The sequence below is a fragment of the Ambystoma mexicanum genome, chromosome 10 (genome assembly GCF_040938575.1).
Source record: "Ambystoma mexicanum isolate Mex_15411 chromosome 10, UKY_AmexF1_1, whole genome shotgun sequence".
Classification (NCBI taxonomy): Eukaryota; Metazoa; Chordata; class Amphibia; order Caudata; family Ambystomatidae; genus Ambystoma; species Ambystoma mexicanum.
Window position 1 is genome coordinate 897,046,213 of NC_090932.1, and position 26,249 is coordinate 897,072,461.

Here is a 26,249-nt window from a genome sequence, read left to right on the forward strand (position 1 = left end):
TCCCCCACCCCTGGAGAACCAACACGCTTGCACAGGACATGAAAAATCCGTACGCAGCACAAATAAACACTGACTCAAAGTGAAAGGACTAGCAGAAGCCACAGGGAAGAACTTTACTCCGAAGGGAACGCCGTGATAACAGAAAGCTGATGAAAACTAGAGCTGGGCAAACAAACAATATAGTACATGGGAGAACACAACCCACTCGTGGACAAGTGGCAGGAACAAACACTAACTCTGGTTCTGAGTCCCCTAAGCAAAGTATAAAAGACGAGTTAAAAAGACAGCGACAGTAAGGATCCCATCCCTAGGGAACCAGCACGATTGCACAGGACACGTGAAATCCGAACGCTGTACAAATAAACGTCGCATTACGTGGGAGAACACGATCCAAACGTTAACAAACCGAAGATACAAGAACAGACTTAGGAATTGGACTACCTAAGAAAAATTACAACAAACAAGGTGATAAGGCGGAGGAAGTAAGAAACTAAACTGCCTAAAACAACTGATTAAGCCACAGAAAACGTCTTTATAACACTGCAGCACAGGAAACTGCCAAACCTACACCTGCAAGCCAGAGGAATTGATCCTGCATAGGTGGGGCGGATAATGTGATGGACTGCTACGGGGATCTGTGACAATATACCTGCCAGCAACGAGAAAACAACCCTTTAACGGACACAAAACACACTCAAGAAACGCATAGCATGATTCTTTTCGAAGCGAGACACCCCTTCACAACCTAAAGACTGCCTCCGAACAAACCCTAAATAGCCCTGAGAGGGGCGCTCACCCTGTGACTCAAATCCAGAAACTCATTAAACAACCACCATACCTCCAAACACGACTGGTGGGGAAAATAGCCTAAACCCGCTAGAGACATTAGATCCGCAGATTGAGAGAAACCGGATAAGTGGTACACAAACACCTGAAAAGATGTCAAAAGGGGCAGGGGCCAGGAAAAAGGTCCAATGGACTCATTCACCAATAGTCAAACAGCAGACTCAGGGCTGGGAATACCGACGACATCCGTCAACCGGAATGAAGCGGAAAGCGAAGACAGTCGGCAGACTGACCACCATAGTTCAAAATGGATTCCTTGTGATAAATGTCAAGCTAGATGATATAGTTTCCACTATCGAGTCACTAAAAGCAAGGATAGACAAAGACAGCTCGAGAATCACGGAAGCGGAAGGTAGAATCAGCACCAATGAAGATACCATTGCTAACCACGACCGAGATATTGCACAACTGAAAAACGGTTTCACCAAGATACAAACTAAGTGTGAGGACCTTGAATCACGAGCTAGAAGAAATAACATAAGGATTGTCAGCGTTTCTGAAATATTTGGTAAAGGAGCAATGGAACAACACGTTGAATCCCTCCTACAGACTCTCTTCGGAACCGAGGCCTTCTCCGAACACTTCCTTGTGGAAAGAGCACACCGCACGCTGGCCCTAATGCCGAAACCCAGGGAACCACCCCGCACGATTATAGCACGCCTCCTCAATTACAGGGACAGAGATGCGATACTCAGGAAGGCCAGGGAACAAGGTACGCTGCAATACGAGGAGAACCGTATCCACATATACCCAGAATTTGCAGCAGGAGTTCAGGCCAACCGAAGATCATATGAACCAGTGAAGAGGCTGCTAAGAGCATGGCAGGTCCAATATGCATTGATATTTCCAGCTAAAATGAGAATTCAACATGGGGGGAGAGCACACTTCTTTGAAACTCCAGCAGCAGCCATGGCCTATGTGGAGGCTCACATACCCCTGCCCCCTGAAGGCCGCAGACCTGATCAAAAAGGCAGACCTCTGCCTGTAGCGGACTGACAAGGTCCAGTAATTTGAATGAAGTGCGCAAATACCCTTCACAATGATGGAATTTAACAAAATAGACTTATTCGGGGAGCACCGCACGTGAACAAGAAAGCCGGGCTGTGAGCCTGGAGCCGGCGGCTGTGTGGCGACAACATGGCAACCCCATGAGATCTCCAAGAATTTGTAAGGCACAATCATCAAGTTGGGGCAGATGATGGGGGTGGTGGTGGGATGGGGAGGGGAGGCAAGGGCTGTTCGTTTGTATTTGTATTTATTTATTTATAATGCGCACCAAACCCAGGGGTAGCCAGGCGCAAAGGCAGCAAGAGGGTTGCACAACTTAGTTACATACAGTAGGGTGAGGTCCAGCTGCGGTTACAGAGCCGGACGTATCACACCAAATAGGAAGGGTAGGACATAAACATTGTAGGCTGTACTATATACATATTTACATTGAATGAGGTAAGGAGCCACCTGGTAGTGGCGCATCTGGGCATCGGAAGTCATTATGAGTCGAGAGATTTTAGCCAGTGGACAGTCTTGGCTCTGAACTGGTGGTAGGGTAGGTCCTCCCTGCAGGTAGGAATAAGGGAGTTCCAGAATTGCGCTGCTTTTACTGGGAAGCTATTACCTCCAGACATTGTACGTTTGAACCTGGGCACCAGAAGAAGGTTGGAATTGGCCGTTCTCGAGGGGCGAGAGAGGGTGGGTCTAGTAAATCTGGCGATGAGGTATTGAGGGGTTGCTTGGTGGAGGCATTTATGAATCAGAGATACCGATTTAAGGAATATCTTGTGCTTGGTGGATAGCCAGTTGACAGATCTTCTGGAAACTGAGATATGGGCTTTCTTCGGGATACTGAGGGCCGCTCTAAGGGCATTATTTTGGAGGATTTGGATTTTATTTGAGATATATTTGTTACAACCTACATATAGAGCGTTACAGTAGTCCAACTTTGACAGGATCAGCGCCCTGGCCAGGGTGGTACAGTTGGTGGGGAAGAGAAAGGGTTTGGCTGCCCTAATGAGTTTGCAAGTGTAGGAGGTGGCGGAGGCCATTGCATTCACTTGTTTGTTGAAGGTGAGGGTGGAGTCTAGATAGAAGCCGAGGGTTTTAACCTCCTTAGCTACTTTGATCTTGTTGTCGTCAATTATGAACGATGAGTATTTGTGGCCCAGTTTGTTGAGGTAGTGTGTAGATCCTAGAATAAGGAGTTCCGTCTTGTCATCATTCAGGCATAGACCGTGTGAGGCCATCCATGCCTGGATGATGAGGTACACTTTATTAACGAAGGCCAAATCCTTGTCGTAATCCCCCGACAATGGGATGAGGATCTGGGTATCATCAGCGTAATTAGTGTAGGTGATACCCAGATCGTCTAGATCATCGAAAAGGGGCTTCGTGAAAATGTTATAAAGTGTAGGGGAGACGCAAGATCCTTGAGGCACGCCGCAAGTGATAGGTGGAGGGTCGGCTGCTGCTGACGATGAGAAGACTCTCATCGTGCAGTTATTGAGGAAGGATTGGATCCAGTTGGTTGCTTCTTGAGAGAATTGGGCAGCTTTTTGTAGGTGGTTGCACAAGATCTCATGGTCGACCAGATCGAAGGCCGCAGAGAGATCGAGGAGTAACAATAGTGCTGTCTTGCCCTGGTCTCTCACCTCGTCTATCTGTGCCTTGAGATCTATAAGTGCAGTTTCGGTTCCATGCTGTGGCCTGAAACCCGATTGTCGGACGCCTAGGAGACGGAAGTGCTCAAGGTAAGGTTGGATCTGGTGGTATGCTAATTTGTCGATGATTTTAAGAAGGAACGGTACTGTGGTGATGGGGCGGTAGTTAGATGGAGTGGATGGGTCTAAGTTTGTTTTTTTAAGCAGAGGGAGGACCCAGGACTGTTTTAAGTTATTAGGTACGGTGCCTGATGTGAAAGACGCATTTATTAGTTTGGTAATAAATGGTGCGAGATCATGGGCTGCATCCTTAATCAGTTGAGTGGGGCATAGGTCTCCGTGCAATTTGAAGGTTTGAGGGTGAGAATAGTATTTTCTACCTCTTTGGTGGAGACTTTATGGAAGTTAAAGGTGGGGTTGTGCGCTGGGGGGGATGATTGAGTCGGGTGAGCCTTTTTATGGGAGGCGGTACTCGGCTTAGTAGAGGAGAGCAGAGTTTCTTTTTTAATGCTTATTTTAGTCTTAAGGGAGGAGATTTTGTTCGCTAGGGCATTTTGTATGCCCGTGCACCAGTTTTTATCTTTGATACATGAGTCGGGCACTTGAATCGGGGATTCAACCTCTTTAAGTATTGTGAAAAGCTCTCTAGTGTTAGATTTAGCTTGTGAGATTCGCGTACTATAAGACGTTTGTTTGGCCAATATAATTTCTTTTTTATATTGGGAAGCTAGACTGCTCAAGTTTTTTTTATTATTTTCTGAGGGGTAAGCTCGCCAGATTTTTTCACAGCGTCGCTTTTCCTGCCTGAGGGCTTTAAGATGAGGCGAAAACCAGGAGTTGATGTGTTTCCGGGGCTTGCTCTTTTTTTAGCTTTAAAGGCGCTATGGCATCAAGGGATGAGAGCATGATTTTATTATAGATGTCCACCATCGTGAATGGATCTGTATGAGCCGGGATGGCATTCAAGGTTGGTGTGATTAGCGGGATCAGGTTTTCGGGGGTGATGTTTTTTTATTTCGGGATTGGACAGCTGGAGCTATGCTGTTAGCTTGTGCTCGGGTTGCCTCTAGGGTGAACGAGATCAAGTAATGGTCTGTCCAAGGCTGCGGGAGTATGGCAGAGACTAGGACTGGGCAGTTGTGCACAGCTAGCCAGTCCAGAGTTCTCCCTTTGATATGGGTGGGCTCAGTGATCTTTCTGGGTGAAGCCCAGTTCCTCTAGGGTGTTATTGATTGTACTGGCATTGGCGTCTGCGGGGTCGCTAAATCCTAGGTTAAAGTCTCCTAGTAAGATGCGTTGTGAGGAATTTTTAAGATTGTTTGATAAGATGTCTGTGAGGTCTTCTTCAAATGACCCTAAGGGACCCGGCGGTCGGTAGATAAGGTGAATGGAGATGGATTGGGTATTAGATAGTGTTAACTTGGCGGTTAGAGATTCACAGGAAGTAACATTAGTGGGTGATTCAATTGTAATAGGGAATTTAGTTTTGGCTATGATGGCAAGACCTCCGCCTCTAGAGGTGGTACGATCAAGTCTTAATAGCGTGTAGTCATCTGGTACCGCTAGCATAATTGCAGGGCCTGCCGTCGGGTGGAGCCAAGATTCGGTGACTGCTAAGAAGTCCAAGTCTTCGTTGTGTAGCAGGTCGGCAATGTCTGAAGCATGGGCTACCATGGAGCGAGCATTTATTAGTGCACCCTTAGTCCCGAGATCTACTGGGTATAGGGGTGGTGGCACAGATTCGTGCATACTTTTCTAGTCACGGATGGGCTCACGGTGGAGTCTACTGTTCAGTTGAAGAGGGTGTAGGGATGGAGTCCTAGTCACCTTATTGTGGGCTAGTTTAGATAGAGGGTCATGGAGCCTTGAGAGCCTGGCACGTAATCTAAAGTTCCTCATGAGAACAGGGCAAGGTGTGGAGGTCATTTCAGTTGATGTGTACGGGTTATATGCGGGCTCAAGTGCTGGTAAATTGGGTAGCATGGTTAGGTATTGGCTGTTCAAGATGTGCAGTATTGATCTCAGTAACACTGTGTAAAGCGCATGGAGATACATTGTGATATTGGGCAAGATGAGGCTAGTACAGTGTAGTTGTTATCCAGTAGCGTAAGGTCTAGTCTAATGGGTCACTTAAATTCGATTTTTTTCAATCGAGGCACAAAGGCATAGGTCACTAGCAGGGTGCATAGGCAAAGGGTCACCTAAATTCGATTTTAGCAATCAAGGCACAAAAGCATAGGTCACTAGCAGTCAAGGCACAAAAGCATAGATCACTAGCAGGGTGCATAGGCAAAAGGGTCACCTAGGTTCGATTTTAGCAATCAAGGCACAAAAGCATATGTCACTAGCAGTCAAGGCACAAAAGCATAGATCACTAGCAGGGTGCTTGGGCAAAGGGTCACCTAGATTCGATTTTAGCAATCAAGGCACAAAAGCATAGGTCACTAGCAGTCAAGGCACAAAAGCATAGGTCACTAGCAGGGTGCATAGGCAAAAGGGTCACCTAGATTCGATTTTAGCAATCAAGGCACAAAAGCATAGATCACTAGCAGTCAAGGCACAAAAGCATAGATCACTAGCAGGGTGCATAGGCAAAAGGGTCACCTAGGTTCGATTTTAGCAATCAAGGCACAAAAGCATAGATCACTAGCAGGGTGCATGGGCAAAGGGTCGCCTAGATTCGATTTTAGCAATCAAGGCACAAAAGCATAGGTCACTAGCAGGGTGCATAGGCAAAAGGGTCATCAGAAACAAAATTAGGCAATACCTATGTGCTAAGGCTAGTAGCAATTGGGGGCGATCAGACTCAAGTTCAAGTTGTGAGGCGCAACAGAGTTCGGCTATACAGTTATCCTAATGTTAGCGTCAGATGTGGGCCTAATAGGTAATGGACAGTGCAACATATACAGGCATAGTCCAAGTGTCATTGCATGGTGATCATTAGTGGGCAGAGCAGTAGTTAGTTAGCGGGGCTGGAATGCATTCAGTAGGACAAGCATTTCAGGTTATCAATGAGAGCTGGTTTTAGACATAGCGCCAACAGCAACTGACTTTGAATGGTAGATGCAATATTACAAGAGTTGCGGGTCAGGTACAGTATAGTGATATGAGTCCTGCAGTAAATGCCCCTAGGGCCTTACCGTGAGAGTCTCAGTGGAGCCGGAGAGGTAGATAAGGTGCAGCGCCTGTGCGCTACCATTGCGCTAACAGGCGCAAACAGGGCCTTTGTACGGCCTTCGTGCAGGCCGGCGTATCCGCCTACCGGCGGAGGCAAGGGGCTTTGATGTGCCCGGAACGAGGCTCAGCCTCGCTGTGGTGCCGCGTCGCGCCCGGCATGGAGGAGTCAGGCAGGCGGGAGGGACACGGTTAGGCAGGCCGCCGTGTGCTCTGCAGCGGGTCTGCAGTTGCTGCGTGGGTGGTCTGCTGGAAGAGGGGGGGGCTCCTGCCCTCTACCCTCGTCGGAGGTCGTCTGGAAGGGGGATCCTGGGGGCCAAACAACGCCTTTATAGGCCTTCGTGCAGGCCTGCGTATCTGCCTACCGGCGGAGGCAAGGGGCTTTGATGTGCCCGGAACGAGGCTCAGCCTCGCTGTGGTGCCGCGTCGCGCCCGGTATGGAGGAGTCAGGCAGGCGGGAGGGACACGGTCAGGCAGGCCGCCGTGTGCTCTGCAGCGGGTCTGCAGTTGTTGCGTGGGTGGTCTGCTGGAAGAGGGGGGAGCTCCTGCCCTCTACCCTCGTCAGAGGTCGTCTGGAAGGGGGATCCTGGGGGCCAAACAACGCCTTTATAGGCCTTCGTGCAGGCCGGTGTATCCGCCTACCGGCGGAGGCAAGGGGCTTTGATGTGCCCGGAACGAGGCTCAGCCTCACTGTGGTGCCGCGTCGCGCCTGGCATGGAGGAGTCAGGCAGGCGGGAGGGACACGGTCAGGCAGGCCGCCTTGTGCTCTGCAGCGGGTCTGCAGTTACTGCGTGGGTGGTCTGCTGGAAGAGGGGGGGGCTCCTGCCCTCTACCCTCGTCGGAGGTCGTCTGGAAGAACTGTTAAGAAGTTACAAAAGTTTTCCCAATAATGGTCCTGCAGATAATTGCGCTAAGCATGCTAAACAGTACCTTCACAAGAACATTATAATGAATAGATACAAAGATGAGTAACGCCAACATGGAGAATGGATTGAAGATTAAACTCCCGTCATGGAATGTTAGAGGCCTAAATAATCCCCCAAAGACCAGAAAAGTTGGGGCATATGTAAACGACACTCCCCTCATGTAGTGATGCTACAAGAAACGCATAAACAAGGGCCCAACAACGCAAACATACTTGCCTCTTGGGGCAAGCAGAGATACCACACAGAATACTCCACCCAAGCCAGAGGAGTTATAACATGCCTACATCCGTCACTGGGATTTCAGACTAAAGGGCACAGAATCGACCCCCAGGGTAGGTATGTAATATTATGGGGAGAGATGGCAGAAAAATCAGTGGCACTAGTCAACACATACGGCCCAAATATAGATGACCCAGACTTTTATCTCAACATATTGGAACTACTGGCAACACTGGACACCTCTAGTATCATATGGGGCAGAGTCTTCAATCTGGTCTTAGACTCAGAATTAGATAGATCCTCTAAAGTCAGAAGAAATCAAACCAAGGCATCTACTGCGATGGGACAGATAATGTCACAGCTGGCATTGCGTGATGCATGGAGGGCGCTGCATCCATGCACAAAAGAATACACATACTACTCGAGTGTATACGATTCGGAATCGCGGATCGATTACTGGCTCCTGTCTGAGGATGTACTGGGCGCACTTGAGAGTTGCAAGATACATCCCCGACCACTGTCAGACCACTCCCCGGTAGGTCTATGTCATATGGGCCTGAAAGCCCTCCACAGGACATGTCATCCTATAGACCACTGTCACTCATAAATGTAGACGCCAAGGTGTTCCGCCAAGGTACTGGCAAACAGGTTATTACCAAACATGCCAACACTGATCCATCCGGATCAGAATGGATTCATTCCCACAAGATCCACGGCATTGAATTTACGCAGGCTATTTGCAATAATGGCGCAAACGAACCCAGAAGCACAGACGCTAGCTGTATTCCCTAGATGCCGACAAAGCATTTGACTCGGTGTCATGGATGTATCTCCCAGAGGTACTCAGAAAATTTGGAATAGGCCCCAACTTTGTCAAATATGTTAAATTGCTTTACACAAAAACAGGCGCGAGAGTGCTTACGAATAATACGACATCTGACCTATTTGAGCTGGGCAGGGGCACCAGACAGGGCTGCCCATTCTCTCCAATATTGTTCTCACTAACCATTGAACCCATGGCTTTAATGGTCAGACTAAAGCATGGAGATAGGGGATACGAATGTCAGGCCCACCCCAATCGATTTTGCTATATGCGGATGATACTTTACTGTATGTCTGGGACCCCGAAACAAACCTGACACCCCTCATGCAAGACATACATACATTTGCTGAATACTCAGGGTACAAAATAAAAAACGAAAAATCAGAAATCCTCCCGCTGACGCCGCGCACCACGTGCCCGACGACAACAGAGAATCTCAAATGGGCAACTGGACATATATGATATCTAGGTATAATGATATCCCGAGATAGGCAGACATTGTATACAGATAACTACGAACAAATTATACAGGTGCTCAGTGTTAAGTTCCAGACTTGGGCTAAGCTGCCCATATCCCTGAATGGCCGGGTTGCCATACTCAAGATGGTGGTCCTCCCCAAACTGCTCTACCTGTTTGTAAACATACCCATATGGCCGGGCAGAACCTTTTTTGAGAAAATAAGATCAATGGCAGTGGCGTTTGTCTGGGACGGAAAGACCTCTCGAATGAAGTGGAAAAAAATGATCGAACCCTATAGCACAGGGAGAATGGCGGCACCGGATTTTGAATTATATTACTTGGTGGCACAAGCGCAATTTTCAAAACACTGGTACGACCTAGAAGACCGCTCACCCCATATATGGCTTGAGAAATTCGCTGCGTCTCCCATAGACCTCCGCTCCATTATATTCAACCTCCAATACAAAGATTCCTGTCCCTATGACCCAGTGGGAACCACGGTTTGTGCATGGATAACATTATATAAAAAAATAAAGATAGATACCCCAGATGTTCCACTGTGGAAATATCCGGACATACCGCCCACATTCGATAAAACATTACAGAGACACTGGGACCCAAATAAAGAAGTCTGAATGCGTGACATGTTCCCCAATGGGAAATTTGTGACCAGAGAAGAATTTGGTGATGGGATTGGGTGGGGACCACTTAAAACACTTCAGTATCACAGGATGAAATCGTCATTTAATGCACGATGGCCACTCTTTCCGGATGAACCACCCTCACATCTGTGCATACAGGCGGCGACATCGGGTACGGGACTGGGAGTCTCTAAGTTATACTGACTAGTACAAACACACATCCCTACAATAAAAAGTCAAAGCTAAATGGGAGGAGGACCTGAATACAATCATCACAGATGACAAATGAGCCAAATACTGCATGCTTACAAAATCGGTATCGCTGAACGCAGGCCTTCGGCTGATTCAGTTCAAGGTCCTAAACGGGCTATACTACACCCCATTCAAGATGGTTATATTCTCAACGGGACAATCGGGGGAATGCCCTAAATGCAAAACAACCCAGGCAGGGTCATACCACATGTATTGGGGATGTCCTTTGGTAGCTACGTTTTGGAAAGAAGTGGCAGAAACATTAGAAGAGATAACACAGATCCCAGCGACCCTATCTCCGCAAAAATACCTATTTGGAGATATTGGTAAACAGGCCAAAACAACCAGGAGACTGTTCAATGTCTCCTGCGCAGTAGCAAAAAGATGTATATTGAAATGTTGGCCAAAACCCTTTTCCACCTAAGATTGAGCATTTTCTCCGTGATCTAACCTACGTTAATGAATGTGAGGAACAATATACATTGGCCCTCATTACAAGTCAGGCGGTGGACCATGGTGCTATTAGCACCATGGTCCATGCCGGATTCCGCCATGGTGGATGGCGGAATTACCGCCCCATTCCAAGGTGAGTGGGGTGGTAATTCCCCATTCACCATTTGCCCTTCCCCATTCCCATTTTTGCCCCATAGGGCATAATGGGGAAGGCGCTAATTGCTGCACCGTAAATTACGGTGCCGTAATTAGCACCAAGGTCGCTTAGCGCCTTGGACTTTAACGCCGGCGTTATAAGGGTTTAACGGCGCCGACGCTCTTTACGGCACCGTTAACCCCTTAACGCCTGACTTGTAATGAGGGCCATTGACTGTAAGATCAAGTAATCGCCCTAAAGACATGGGCCCCGTTCCGGATATACCTATGCGAAATGGCCTCGGGCGAGGAAACCTCCATGTGATGGAAATGTAATTGGTGAAATATGTATCTAACAATGTGAGTAATGTGTGTACTGTGAAATGCAATGTGCAATAAGTTGAATCTGTGCTGACCATTAATAAACAGAGTTTAAAAAAAAAGGAAGTCTACAGCTTTTTATGACATCTTCCATGGAGTGCTGTGGGCACACTTTGCATCCCTTTATTTTCTCAAAAGTAACACGTTTGATTCTTTCCACACATCTCCTGAACTGGATGGTGGCATCATTTTACCTTATTTTCAGATGCAACATTTCATGCTTCCTTGTTAGCCACAATAATGTATTTCGGAGGAGCCTATACGCCAAATGGCTATTTGTGTTCTAAGTCCTGGTCAAGATGTTGTAGCATTTGTTGGCTGTCCCCCTGCCTTTCCAGATGGAGGAGGGTCTTCTTCCTTTGTGCTTCTTTGCAGGCTTTGCCCTGGAAAGCCTGGGAAGGATGTGCGCAGCCTGGGAAGGATGTGTGCTCAGCTAGCAGAACATGAGGATGGTGCTGCCTACCCCTATTCCACATTCCTCCAGAGGTATGTCTGTTGCTGGGCAGAGGCTTTGTGGCTGGTTGTCCATTATTGGATAGGGTGGTCGGTCATAATTTCGAAAACAAAAGGTTGAATGACAATAATGTCAAAAAATAAAAAATCGATTTTTTAAAAAAATTTTATTTATATATATTTTTGGGGTTTCGTGAGTAAAAAAAAGATATAAAAAAGGGGGGCATTGAGGGGGAACCCCCCATTTCGAATAAAAAATGTAGTTAAAAAGAAATTGGATTATTCATTTTTCGACATTATTTTTTCGCAAAAATAACTTTCGACATTTTTGCTTTCAAGATTATCACTATAAACCATTGGATAGCCACCTGCAACATTGAATGTTGATAAGTCCCTTATTAGAGGGCCTTATTAGAGGGATAACACCATACCTGATTTTTGGATTTAAGTATAGGAGTTGAATCCTGGAAACAAGCTGACCACTGGATCTGGAAGAGATCCAACGAAGACCACAGAGGGATGCCAGAGGACTGCTGCAGAAACCAACAATGGCACAGCCAACGCCACGTATTCTGGACCTCGAAATTCTACTCGACAGGGGTAACCTTTGACTGGTGGGCATAACCAGTCAGCTGTTCTGCTCGACCTGCATCTCCATTCCTCGGCCGAAGGAGCTTTCATCTTTGCAGTTTGCCTGCAACACCTGGAAACAGTGTTGCTCTGCTGCAAGGACTTCTAGATGGCGTGGGTGCTGGAATTGTCATGGCATCCTTAGTGCTCTGGTGCAAAGCTGGAATTTGTGCTGACCCTCACCAGAAGAGGATCCAACCGGGAACTTGAAATCTGACCGCCAAACTGCCAAGGTTTTCTGACCCAACCTAGGTCTCTGCTGCGTCATGGGACTGATCCAGTGTGCTTACACCACTGTCTGAAGTCTCTCTTGAGAAACTGGAAGACAGCGAGTGGTAAACAGTCATGACCCGATGACACATTTCGACTTCAATGACTGTGAAACAAGTCTTGCCCAGTGATTCCTGATTGGCTGGAAGTGTTCCTGCTTTTGTGGTGGCGCTAGCATCTGAGATCTTTTGTATCTCTTGAACCGTGCTCTAGGCCCATTTGGATTACATTGGGCGCAAAGTCCAGCATACCATGGCACTATCCGGGACTGATCCATGTCGGTGGTGGCTGGGCCAGTACTTCTAGGCCAAGTTCTCCTTGGATCCTAGAGGTTGTAGCGACTTCTACAACACCTGCATTTTGATTTGAGTCTCTCACATTCTGAATACAACTTTTTGCTCTAAACATGCTGCTGCTTTCTTTGTCCTGAACTCCCTATTGGGGTGGCTTTTTCTATACAGAAGGCAGAAATCCGATAAGCTGCGGTTGCCTTGACTTATTGTGTCCACTGCACCAGTCCTCCAGTGGGTCTCTAGCGGCCCTTGAACTTCAGATACTTGGACCTTGTGGCTGACGTTCTTGAATGCTCCTGGTCCTCTCCCTTTATCCAGAATTTGGACTAAGGGGGTGGCCCAACCCACCAGTGGAAGGCACCTGCAACATTGAAACAGTGGTGGCTGTCCAATCCTGGGCAGCTTGCCACCTCACAAGCTTCCCAGCAACTGGACCTACTCTGGCAGAAGTGGGTTTTAGGACCTACAGTCCCAATACCCAGTTTCAGCCAGTTCACACACGCAAAGCACTAACCAGGCATCCTTTGTAAGATTCCAATAAATACCCATGCCCTTATATTCCTATTTCCAACCGCAAGAGGAAGGAAGGTGGCACAAAGAACAGGGCTTCTACCACTTGGACAAGCCATTTTGAGTATATAGTACTTAAAATGGCATTATGACGGCAAAAAAATAAAGTTGCACAATACTGCACTGGGAAAAAGCAAAAACTCTACCATCAGCTGGTTCAGTGCAGTACTACTGGATAGGATAGAAGGTAGGATCACCCAGCCACCAAGGTGAAGACTAAAGGAGCAGCTATATTCCCCCAGAGGTGCGCACGGGGGCTGCACGGACCCCACATCAGGCTGCTCGATACACCCGGAATGCCGGCTGCAGGGGTATAGAGCAGAGGATGGGGACAAAGAACAAAGCAACTGTCGGCCCAAGTCACAACAGGCCGACAGAGGATTGCGAAAGGGCCAAGACCGGCACAGAAGACAGGATCATCTGGTGTTGAAACAAGAACGAAGTGCTGATGGGCATTATTGCAAAAGCACGAGTGGAAGCCGGGTGGATTAAACAGCCTCAGCAATACAGAAAGAACAAGGTGTGGCCTGAAGATGGGGGGCCGAAAAGCGGAGAACTTGTAAGCCTGGCCTTGTGAGGAGGCCACTGTCACTGCATCTGCACTGAGGAAGAAGAAAATAGCAGACTAACCGGCAGTTTTGGCAGGAAGAAGTGGGGTAAATGAACCTGGGCCGAGTGCTGAATAGAAGTGAGAAGTCACTGCCAAATTGGGCCTAAAGGAGCCAGGACAAGACTGTAGATGGCTCTAAAGTAACAACCACTGAGGAGGAAGGGGTGGAACTAATGCTGGGAGGGCAGTTTGCAGAGTGACAGTTGCAGAGATTGATCTGAAGCAGCCAAACATAGCACAGCAAATTACTAACAGGAGGCAGATTCCACAAATAGAAGCCTTTAAAGCCTTTAATGCTATAGGTTAGGCACTGGGTGCCGAACTGCGGGTTGATTCCAGATGACAGAAAGTTGGGAGCAGAACTAGAGGAAGCCACCCAATGGCACCTGAGAAACTGCAGGGGCCGGAAGACTGGAAACTGCCCGCCTTCTAGAGTATCACATAGGAGAGGTCAGCCCAGGGAAGTCGCAGATACGGGGGCATACAGGATATTGCTTGAGCCCACAAGAACGGCTGTAGCGAAACTTGGGCAAGAGTACTTAGAACAGCGTGAGCCAAAAACGAATTGGCGTTGTGCCCACTGGAAACCAGGAAGACAGGCCGAATGCCTCCCAAGTCAGTGAAAACTAAGGCAAACCAACCTACATTGGACAGCTTCACCAGATCCAAGGAGCAAACACCAGGGAGAAACATGGAACCGGAGGAAGAGAAAGAAGGGAGCACCATGGAATTGCACACCCAGGTGATGCTTGCCATCGCACATCTAAAGTCCTCAGTGGAGACACAAATAGAAGCAATGAAAATAGACGTTAGTTTACTGCGCCAAGATGTCCGTAGCTTGGCAGAACGCACTGCCACACTAGAGACGCAAGTAAAGGAAAATTCATGCGTGCTCCGAGATACGCAGGTGGACATGTGCTGCAACAAAAGGTGGGCCTACTGGAGAACAGAGCAGAGGAAGCAGAAGGGTGAGCCAGAAGAAATAATAAACGGATAGTGGGCTTGTCGGAGGGGGAAGAAGGAACAGACCCGACTATGTACATAGAGAACATGTTGCTCCAGGAAATGGCACCGGGAAACCTCACACAGGGCGTCACGATCGAGAGGGCGCATAGGGCACAGACTAGGCTGCCCCCTCCAGGAGCACCCCCAAGACCAATCATTGCTAAAGTCCTGGACTATAAAGACAGGGAGAAGATTCTGGCCTATTCAAGACAAGGGAGAGAATTGAAGAGAGCCTCAGCGGATTTGGCGGTTTACCCCGACTATACGTTCCAAGTGCAGAAAAGTAGGGCGCAATTCTCAGTGGCGAAGGGTAGACTCTGCGCGGCGGAATTGAAATATATGCTGATCTACCCAGCGCAGCTCAAGGTTATACACAAAAATAAGACCTGGTTCTTCGATCTTCCAGAGGAAGCACAGGCATGGATGGATAAAGAGAAGATGTGTCTCTGCGAACAGGAAGGTGAAGACGGTCGAAGGAGACGCAAAGGAATCCCCACCCAACCCGAGGCCAAGAACAATTAAGGTACTTTGGACTTCTGAAGCTGCACAGCCCAGGGCACAGGCTGAACAGCAACTAAATGCACATCCCGGGACCAAGGGGTTGTTTTTGATAGGAGGCCGGCTCCCCCGTGGAATGGGTAGTGGATGTTGATAATTCTCTTACTTGATATAGTGTGGTAGTCATTATCGACCAGTACAGGCCAACGCCGAATAACAAAGGTGGAGAGGGACAGGCCCATGGCTGCGCCCGTCCCACTCCTCATGTTCTATTTTTTTAGGTCACTGGTTTTGGTGCCCACCCGCTGTGCACCAGCCTCCAGCAGGATTGCACAGGGTGAATGCTCCTAACTGCTGGGAACCGAGTGCGTTATGGCACAAAGCGTGATGCAGGCAAGGGAGGGGAATGGGAGGGCAGAGGGGGGGAATTATGTGGTAGCGAGTAGGATATATAAAATGTGATGATCAATAATTTGCATATGATGTTGTAGTTGTGTTAAGGTTATGATATGATATGATAGTTTATTTATGGAGCACCTATACACCATGTGTTTCAAAGCGCAACAACAAGAATGTGAAATTAACTGTCGTACTCGGCCTGGCGACATTTCAGATGGTGCAAGAGCTAAGCCACAGATAGGAAGGGAGGTGGTGGGAGGGAAACAGACCGGCAACTACTGTACTAGGCCTGACGACATTTCTGGTAGAGCCGGAGGATTACAAGAGGTGAGGGAGAAATGGAGGAGAAAGGAGGTAGAGGAACAAAACAAGCGACTATCGTACCATGCCTGACGACATTTATGATAGTACTGAGGGAATGGGGGGAACAAGTAAGGGAAGGGGGAGGAGACGAACATTTGTTGCTATCATACTAGGTCCAGGGACAATTCTGATAAAGTGCATAGAAAAAAGTATAGGAGAGCGGGAGGAGGGCGAAGGGAGAGGAGGAGGGAACAGAGAATAAAACAGAAAAGAGAGCAAAGAAGCAGAGTGGGGAGAGAATACAGTTGCAGAGGTCAGTAAAAAACACAATGTTGCCGAGAACAGAAAAAGTAAGCAAGGATTCAAGATGACAATGGGCACAGCATAATTTAGGGCCACCCGGAGTAAGGCCGGGCAGGTCCAGCATGAGAGTTGAGAAGGTGCAACACCGATAGTCAAAGTATCCATAAGTCAAATCCAAGCAATGGCAACAGGTCGGTGATGGTGAAAAACCATAGTGAATCAAGACAACTCCTGCAGTGATTAGGTGGAGGAGGGGCGGAAGAAGGGAAGGGGGAAGAGAGGATTAGGCAAAGAAGGGTGCGGTTGGGGGACAGACATCATGAGGGGCCAGATGGGGGCAGGGGCACAGAGGACATCACGGGGGACCAGGTAGGGGGTGTGGGGCACAGGGGACATCACAGGGGACTAGGACGGGGGGCGGGCACAGAGCAACCCATGGAAAAATAAGGGGGATAGAAGGGGTACGGCACGATCTGGTAACAAAGAGGGAACAAACAGGGGCCTTGGAAGGTGGGCCTTGGGGAGGGGAGCCGGTGTTCACCTGCCAGCGTTCAGATTGGCTATTTCAGAAATGAAATGGCCAATCCCGACAACAGCATCAGTTGTAGCAGGAAGTCAGGGGGGGGCGGATTGCAGGCAGCCATCATGGAAGGTGTAATACAACAAAGGCAAAGGTATGTCCAGGCATGGAAAGTCATACCCGTGACGTGAACTCGCCATGTATGGTATTCTGGTGCAGGTGGGAGATTGGTCAGTGCGCACGCTGCAATATGGCTTGGAGAGTCATCAGCAGACTTTGTCCTCCAAGTGGAGCCTATCTTTGTCCCAGGTGCAGGCTGCAGTCCCCACTGATCATTGGCATCCTTGTGCTGTCGTCGGAGGTCCCATATGTGGAATGTGAACGGGATGTGTGACAATCTCAAACGGGGTGTGGTCCTGAGACATCTTAATAGAATGAAACCAGGTCTGATGTTTCTCCAGGAGATTCACCTACTGGGGTAAGATTGTACATTTGTGGACTAATTTTGCCTGCGCGGATCATGCAGAGTATGCACACGGTTCCAGGGGGGTGATGACATTGATTAGGAAATCTTCTCCTTGGGTGGTGACCAACATTGAGAGGGACCATAAAGGCTGCATCCTCCTGATTATAGGGGAAGCTCAGGAGGAGGCATGGGGCCTCTATAACATATATGCTCCCCCTCCCATTCAGATGAAAGTTTTGCATAACATACACAGGATATGCTGACATGTGGATCGTTGGAGGTGACTTCAGTGATGTCATGGACGGGGTATGGGATTGCTTTATTCACTCTGCTGGGTCAACAGGGGGGCAAACCAAACTGTCCATGTTCACACAAGCAATTGGCCTGGCAGACATATGGCAAGAACAACACGGCGACCAAAACAAATACTCTTTTCACTCGGGTAGGCATCTCTGTGTCTCGCCTGGACTCCTTCACCTAACAGGGTCCTTACATAGGTTCATGTGTGCGACATTCTTGGCTCAGAGGATCTCAGACCATGCCCCCCTAATGATGTATACCCAGGATAAGACACCTCGCACTAGAGGGGGTGGTGGTTCCACTCATACTATTTTAACACACCGGAAGTGGCGGATGCTATTCATAACACATTTACAGAGTGTTAAGACCTCAACAACATGTAGTTGAATGAGTCAAAGATTTTATGGGTGGGGTATAGCACGGTTCTGCAGGGAAGTTGATATCGATTATCGTGGCTACAAAGAGAACGACGATGGAGACTCTCATTGAGCTGGAGAAGAAATCTAAGGAGAGTTTCTGGCATTCCCCAGTGAATTAACGGGCTATGTCGAAAGCACACAAAGGATACCTTAACTCTTATATTGATAGTGCTAGGGGGGCTTTCTGGGATACCAAGGACCGCATATATGAATCTGGAGACAAAACCGGAAAAATGATAGCTTGATTAGAACTGTGGGACGAAGCATCTCAACATGTTCGGGTGACAATGAATGATCAAGGAGAAATTATCGCCAATGCGGGACAGATGGCAGAGGCATTTGCAACATATTATGATGAACGGCTCTATCATGCACCACCGGGACAGCAGGATCCCAGGGCCGACTCCCTGATCCGGACATGTGGCCTCAGGAGACTCTCTGAATGACAGAAAGCTAACCTAGAAAAGAGAAGTGGTAGCAGACGACATTCTAGCAGCCATATCCTATTTACAGTCCGGGAAGGCCCCTGGCCCTAAAGGCTACCCGATCGATATGTGGAAAACACTGACCGCTTCTATCGCAGGGCCGATGCTTCGGATTTTTAATCAAAACATGACTGATGGATCTCTGGATGGCATATATAGTAGTCTTCCCTAAAAGATAAACCGCCCGAATTCAGAGAATCGTATTGGCCAAAAGCATTGATAAACGCTGAGGCTAAGATCCTTGCCAACCGCCTGCTCCAGGCAACACCAGAGCTGATTCACCCGGACCAATGTGGCTTCACTCCTGGAAGACCACAAGAATGAACATACACAGTATGCACATGGCACTGCATCGAGAACAGGGCTTTGAAGCCCCCACCACCATGATGTTGGTTGACTTGGAGAAAGCATTTGATTTTATATTGTGGCAGTTCCTATGGGATGTGATGGTGGGAATGGGGCTTTGGGAAGCGTATATGAAATGGGTGAAGCTATTATATACTGTGAAGTATTATGGGATCTCATGACTCCTCCCAGAGAGGTGCCCTTTCCTGTGAGGCTCGGGAGGTGAGACTGCTACATCACATTCACCCTAGGTGTGATGGTAAGTGAGACCTCACATGGAGAGACTCCCCTCTTGGGGACAGGGACTCCTGTTCTGTGCGGAACTCCCTAATCCTCTTTCCAATGCGACCCTCAGGCCCTCAATGTTACAAGAAGACCATCTCAAGAAACTACTTTTTGCTACTGTAAAATCTCTTTTCTTGCTCAACCAAGATCTGAAAACACTGAGAAGAGCAAGAGTAAAAGAGACCTGAATAGTGGCAATAGGTTGGATCCCAGTAGTATTGGGAAGAAGAGTGAAGGAGTAATAACTATTCCTTCAGTGGAGATAGTCAGTACTAGGAAGAGTTGGCCCCAAGGAGGCATAAAAAATACCACTTGGAAACAAAGAAAGTTCTCGGATTATCTGCTGGGGAGGACCCAGCAACACCGGATAAAAACAGGAAGGACTAGCTGAAAATAGAAGCTGGCATTGCACTAGCACAACCCGGGATCTTCAAACCTGGGGAAGAGAAGTATGTGAAAAGAACCTGGTCCTCAGCTGAAAGGACAGTGTGAAGCGAATGGCAAAGTGCTCCGTGAGCTGGTGAAGAACTGACTCACGTGAAAACTGGGAGAACCCGGGCGGTGGTGTGACCTCGAGGAGATAGGCTGTGCAGTCTGCAAACAGTGCCGCAAGTGCCAAACCAAAGGCTACTCAGAGACGCAGAATGTGATGAGAAGCTGCAAACAGACACGCTGAAGATGTCTACTGGAGAGGGGCCATCCTGCAACCTCAAGAAGAACCGGTGACCCACACCCGCTGAGCCAGAGGTAACGGAGCACCAGGAGACTCTGGATGGGTCCGGGGAATTGTGAATACTATAAGAGAAGCCAAGGGTGGTACAGTAATCTCCCTCACCACAGTACTTGGGAAGATTGAAAGAAAAGCCAAGAGAGGTATGCGAGTAATCTCCCTCGTCACAGTAATTCTGAAGACCATAATAAAAGCCAAGATTGGTATGGGAGTAATCTCCCTCATCGCACCGAGTGTGGAAGTCCTAAGAAAAGCCAAGCGTGTTACAGGAAAAACCTCCCTTGTTATAGTACTGGGAGAAAGTTTGCTAAACCAGAATCAAGAAACCGCAAGAGAGAAAATATGAACAACAGTTAAAGAAAGAACTGTTCTGGACAGTGGAGAAAGATCCAAGAAGCCCCCTTGAGGAATTGCAGGGGCTAATCAGAACTATTACAATAGACTATAAGATCACTTAATCACTGAGGCTCAGCCAGCAGGCAGGAGAAAGGAGGCATTCTCCTGAACCCCGTTTTTTGTTTGCTGAATCCTTTTTGCTTAGTAGTAGGGTCAGAGTAGGATAGTGTTTGGACAGAGGACAGATGTTTTGCTTTGGACAAACCACCCTGACGACGAGCACCTTAGTTAGAGTTCTGTTGGGTAGGGCAAACCCTTTTAGCATCAGGAAAGAAAGGTATTTTCTTTCTTATTTCAATAAAGGCTTTCTGTAGAATGCCCCCTTTACCCGAATCCTCTTTCTGACTTACCACAATACAAATATAACTGCTACAGTGAATATCAATGGGCAGGCATCCTGCTCATTCCCGCTGAATTGTGGTATGTGGCAGGGTTGCCCCATGCCCCCATTATTGTGTACCCTTGCGGTAGAACCTCTGGCAATCTGGTTACGCTTCGACCCAGAATGGTCTGGCATGAGATGGCCTGATGGGCACAGGGACTGGGTGGCGTTCTATGCCGACCTATTGTTCGTGGGGGAACCGGCCACATCCATCCCTAGTATCAAGGATATCCTGGCTAATTTGGCAGTAAAGTGCCTTAAGGTCAATGAGGACAAAACGACTCTCTTCTCGATGCAAGCTGAGACACAGGGAAACACTAGAGGGATTTGGCATACGGGTAGAGCAGGAGTCTTTCAAATACTTTGGGATACAGATCTGCTGAAAACAGGACATCTTCCTCAGAAAGAACATGGAACTAATCACCAGACGTTTCCAAGGGTACTTACTGCAATGATAGTCTCTACCATTATCACAATTGGGACAACCGGCTCTCCAAGATGCACACACTCCCAAGATACTTATACGTCCTGCTGAATACTCCATACGACATCCCTGATGCTGAATTTGATCGGATTGATACCTTCCTATGGAAGCTGCTGTGTCAAAATCCTTAGTTGCGTATTGCCCTGCTGACCCTCTACCGGTCAATCTGCGTTGGTGGTATTGGACTGCCAAATATTTGAGCATATTATTGGGCGTTGCACTTGGCTGTCGCCAATGACTGGCTGCACTTGGAAACCTCACTACCACATATCAGATGTGATACAAGTTGGATGCAGCCGCATACTCCGTTCCAGTTCCTAAATGATGGTGGACGGAGAGCCACATTGCCCGCGGCCTCGAAAATAGTACTTAGTATCAAAGAGACAGTATTAAAGGAAAATGGGCTGTAAACATGCTATAACTCTCCACTCTGTGACAGTAAGACGATATTGGAGGTTTGTAAAGCCGGACTGGATCCAGGCTGGACAGACAATAATGTGATATATTTAATGGACATAATTGGGGACCGACAAGTCAAGGTGTATAAAACGGACACATGCACTACAGGCTCAGATTTCATATGTGGGAGCACTTCCTACTCAATCCCTGCTGGAAACTAATGTTATTGTGGAAAAAATACCACAAAAAGCAGTTTCCAAAATACCACAAAAAGCAGTTTCCGTACTGTATCGAGGCTATAACCTCCTTCACTACCCTGTTAGGGCTCAAAGTGAGGGACAGATGGGTCACGGATCAGGGTCGTTTGGAGGAGGAGGAATGGGTGGAAGCCTTAACATATGCCAGGGAGTACATTATCCCCACTGAATTGCGATTAACACAATTCAAATATGCGGATAGAATATATTATGCTAGGGACAAACATCATAAATGGGGTTGTTCCGTGGATCCCTATTGTCTTGGATGCAAAACGGGTATAGGCACATATATACACACAATTTGGCAATGTCCTGCAAAACTGACTTATTGGTCCAGAGTGGTGAACCATTTATAAAGGGTCCTGGATATACAGATTCTCGTCGACTCAGTTACTGCTGCTGGGCCTCTGGGGAGAGACGCGGGTGGGAAAATAAGAGAAATTGTTACTCGCAATGGCCTTTGTGGCCGCCCGGCGTAACATTGTGCTACACTGGGGGACGGAGGAGGCACCCCACATTTCCAAATGGAAAATGAACGTAGATAGCTGCATATCCCTAGAGAAGCGGGTCTACAGGGCAAGGGGATTTGCACAAAAACACAATAGAATTTGGTACATATGGGCAGATTTGGAATTACGGGGCAGGATGACATGGGCTTGATTGGGCATTGTGTGCACTGGTGTCCCTGATACCTGTTCAAATGTTTATCCTTCCGTGACATGCTATATGCAGATGACCTCACGTCACCAATAGTTGTACATCCTTTGTTATAAAACTGACCACAGCATGGCACCCACAGGTGGGATCTAATGGTTTAAATAATGTATGGTGGATGTGACAGTCTGAACATTGTTTTTTTGATTAATCACATGCTGTATCGGTCATTGATAATGATACCCAAGTTGAGATGATTGTTTAACCTTCCAAAAAATGTATAAAAAAAGAAAAATTGTGTCAAGGAGTTAACTTACGCCTGTGTTAGGTGTCACAGCTGACTGTTGAGGTTTGTACATTAAACTGTGTGTTACTGAATGTCTTTGAGGATTGCCAACATGTAGGGAGCATATTGCAGGGGATGATTGCTTTTTAAACCTATTCACAGTAAGTTTATCTAATCACTTGTGAGGAGGAGTAATTTTGCATAATGGCATTCATTTCTTGGGGAATTAAATAAAAAGAGGCTTGTTGGCATCATAGGTATGACAACATGCCTCTAAATTGGCTAAGAAATCAAAGGGCAGCATCAAATATGGAGGCTAGTATTCGGTGTGTCTCTACTCCACACATGGCCATTGGATTAGGCTCTTTAGGTATTCCTGGCATAGTTGAGCGTGCCAGCTGGATTGGAAGGAGGAAAACCATTACTTTTTCACCTTTTGCAGTTTTTATCTCCAGCCTGTATCTGGTGAGTATGATTCTATGGTTGATTGTGCAAAGCCATGAATACCAGAGCCTGAATAAGTACCTCCTTTGTTGTTTATGGAGAAGGATGTATTTATGTCCATCTTGTATCACCCTCTTCATTCTTCTGCTTGCATTTAAGACTGAATGCTAGGGCCTCATTACGACCCTGGCGCTAATGGGTTAACGGCGCCGTAAAAGGCTGCGGCGCCGTTAACCCATTAGCGCCTGATTACGTGGTCCCTTTGCGGACCCGACCTTAACGGCTGGTCTACACCAGCTGTTAAAGTAGGGACCCGCAAAGGGACCTTGGTGCTAAGTACAGTACCGCAATTTGCAGTACCGTACTTAGCGCCTTCCCCATTCCCATTGAGCCCTATGGGGCAAAAATGGGAATGGGGAAGGGCCATGGAGGAATGGGGAATTACCGCCCCGCCAACCTTGTAATGGGGTGGTAATTCCCCCTTTCTCCATGGCGGAGTCGGTAAGTTGCCGGCATGGACCATGGTGCTATTAGCACCATGGTTTTCCGCCTGGGTCGTAATGAGGCCCCTAGTCTTTTAGCAAGCTTTGGTTTTCTATGTGCTTGGTATGTTAAGGTGAGCTTCAATGATTTCTATGGCAATACAGACCTTTCTAGATGAAGTTCAAGAGAACCTCTGAGTGTGCAGTGAGCAGAAAGTGCCACAAGAGGCTCACTCAAAACAGAGGACTTTGAAATAACTCTTTTCATGTCTCGTATCTAAATGCTTAGTGTTTCCCGGCAGAGACTTGCAACTTGATTCTTTTCATGGTGAATTTGCAGGGGATGAGGTGTCTGTCCATTATGACCCCATGATTGCTAAACTGGTTGTCTGGGCAGAAGATCGACATGCCGCACTGATGAAATTAAAGTACTGCTTACATCAGTACAATGTAAGTGATAAGAACAAACATCGAGAAGTTATTGAAGTTCGCTCAAGTATTCTAAATGTTTCTTTGCTGTATCATTTAAGATTTGACTTGTGTTTTTCCTTTCGTAGATTGTTGGTCTAAGCACCAATATAGACTTTCTGCTAAGTTTGTCTAGTCACCCGGAATTTGAATCTGGCAATGTGCACACCAACTTCATTCCTCAACACTATAGTGAGTTATTTCCACCCAAAATGGCAATTGCATCAGACGTTCTTTGCAAAGCAGCACTCGGGCTAATTCTTCAGGAACGTGGCAAAACACAGGATTTCAAGAATATGACTAAAGGTAAATTATTTTCACCATTTTACTGCTACCATTTTATTGCTCGTTGATAGAAGTTGAGGTATCTGAGCATTATTATGTTTTACTTGTTCATACTGATATATATTTCTGAGGTTTGTGAATCTGCTCAGATTCACATGCTTTCTAAAGGTTGCCATCTAGTGGTTGGTCTGAAGTATTAAACTTTACAAGAAAAACAATCAAAAAAGAGTGTTGATGGGGGCATTCCTGTCACACTGCCCCAACTTTACTTGTACAGTTCCCCATTATCCTTCATGCACTGACGCTCTCAAATTGTTTTTTTCCGCCATTGATTGTTTGCATGTGATTGGCGGGCAGAACAACTTTGTGACTTGATATAATGTGACAATGGGAATTGTCTGAGTGATGGAGCACAAGCAAGCAGACGAGTCACCGAACTACAGACAGGCACGCAGCTGCTGGAAATGCGTACTGTAGGTAGTTCGGGGCTGGACACAATGTCAGATTCCGCACGTGGCATTGAATGCCTTGGATTTCCCACATACTTACATTTCTGACTACCCTCGATTCATGGCCTACTCATAGGCAAGACTCCATTAAAATTTTGCCCAGAGAGCAATACCAAGTTCCTTTGTAAGGACACACATAGGGTGCGTAATACCTGCCTTTCAAGGGACCACGCAGATGACAAGTGCTCGGCATGCAAGCGCTTCAAAACAAAGCCACTCAATGACGCACAGTACACCCACAGAGGCTGATTGGGTGCAGGCCATGGCCTCCTCCTCGAAATAAGTGATCGTGGTTGGTGAGTTAAGAGCTGAGTTCCGGCTCCATCCTGTACAGCTGTGAAAAGAATTCCCAAAGGGGAAATAATCAGTTGGGGCCCTAAGCTGTAAAGGGTCTGTGTCAAGCTGAATTATAGAGAAAGCACCTGCTGAACCTCACACATGCAAATATGCCTGCTGTGGTATTGGTGATGAGAAATCAGGATCTACTCCAAAATCAAAGGCGACTGATCAGTCTCAGATTTTGAGTGCTGATATTGCAACACAAAAGACAAAACGGATAGCTTTCCACCATACAGACGCTGAGAAGTGTGAAAGTGGTATGGCTAAAAGTAGCAGCCCTATAACTGTACTTAACTTCTATAGCGCTAGAAACAGGCCAGCATGTACATAAAAGTGCTGACAAACAAAAAATACCACATAAAACATAGACCTAGACAGTTACCAACAATTGAGGGAGCAATAAATCAAGTTATCAATAAAATAGGAATGTCCATGCTTACATTTTTCAAGGGATAGACATGTCCTTAAGTCGGGTGGAAGAGCATTCCAGCTTCTTGCTGCAGCATGAAGAAGGGATCCATGGATGACACAGCTGAGATTGGTCCTGGTGACATGAAGGAGAGCCAGAACCTCAACAACCTACATGTAGGCAGCTAGGACAGTCCATTGGATAGGTAGCCAGGACTAGCACCATACAGACATTTATTTGTAATACACAGAAGCCTGAAGGTAATTCTACTAGAAATAGGGAGCCAGTGCAAGGCCCTCCTGGCCTCTGAGACATGACCTTTTTTGCAAGAGCCTTCAACTGCCCTAAATGCATTATTTTGGACTATTTGTAGTCACACAATCTCACCCTTGTTGACCCCCTGCAGGAGGCTGGCACAATCATCCAATTATTGACCAATTCTGGCTCGTGCAACAGTGGCACAATTACCATGGGTCAAAAAAGATCTCAATTGGGCAAGCAATTTTAGGTAGTACTTGGTGGATTACACAAGGCTACTTGCATTCACCCTCAATTTGAGTTCTTGGTCAAGTATCATGTCCAGAGTCTTTACTTTAGGAAGGGTGAC

General features: G+C 47.3%; 1 protein-coding gene across 1 annotated transcript in view; it reads left to right on the forward strand.

The window, feature by feature from the left end:
• The window catches only part of MCCC1 (methylcrotonyl-CoA carboxylase subunit 1), a 577,485-nt gene that overhangs the window by 178,880 nt on the left and 372,356 nt on the right, over positions 1-26,249 (forward strand). Inside the window, exons 12-13 of the mRNA XM_069618652.1 lie at positions 23,973-24,082; positions 24,190-24,406. Of these exons, the coding sequence (XP_069474753.1) occupies positions 23,973-24,082; positions 24,190-24,406 (327 nt within the window). The remainder of the gene's footprint in view (positions 1-23,972; positions 24,083-24,189; positions 24,407-26,249) is intronic.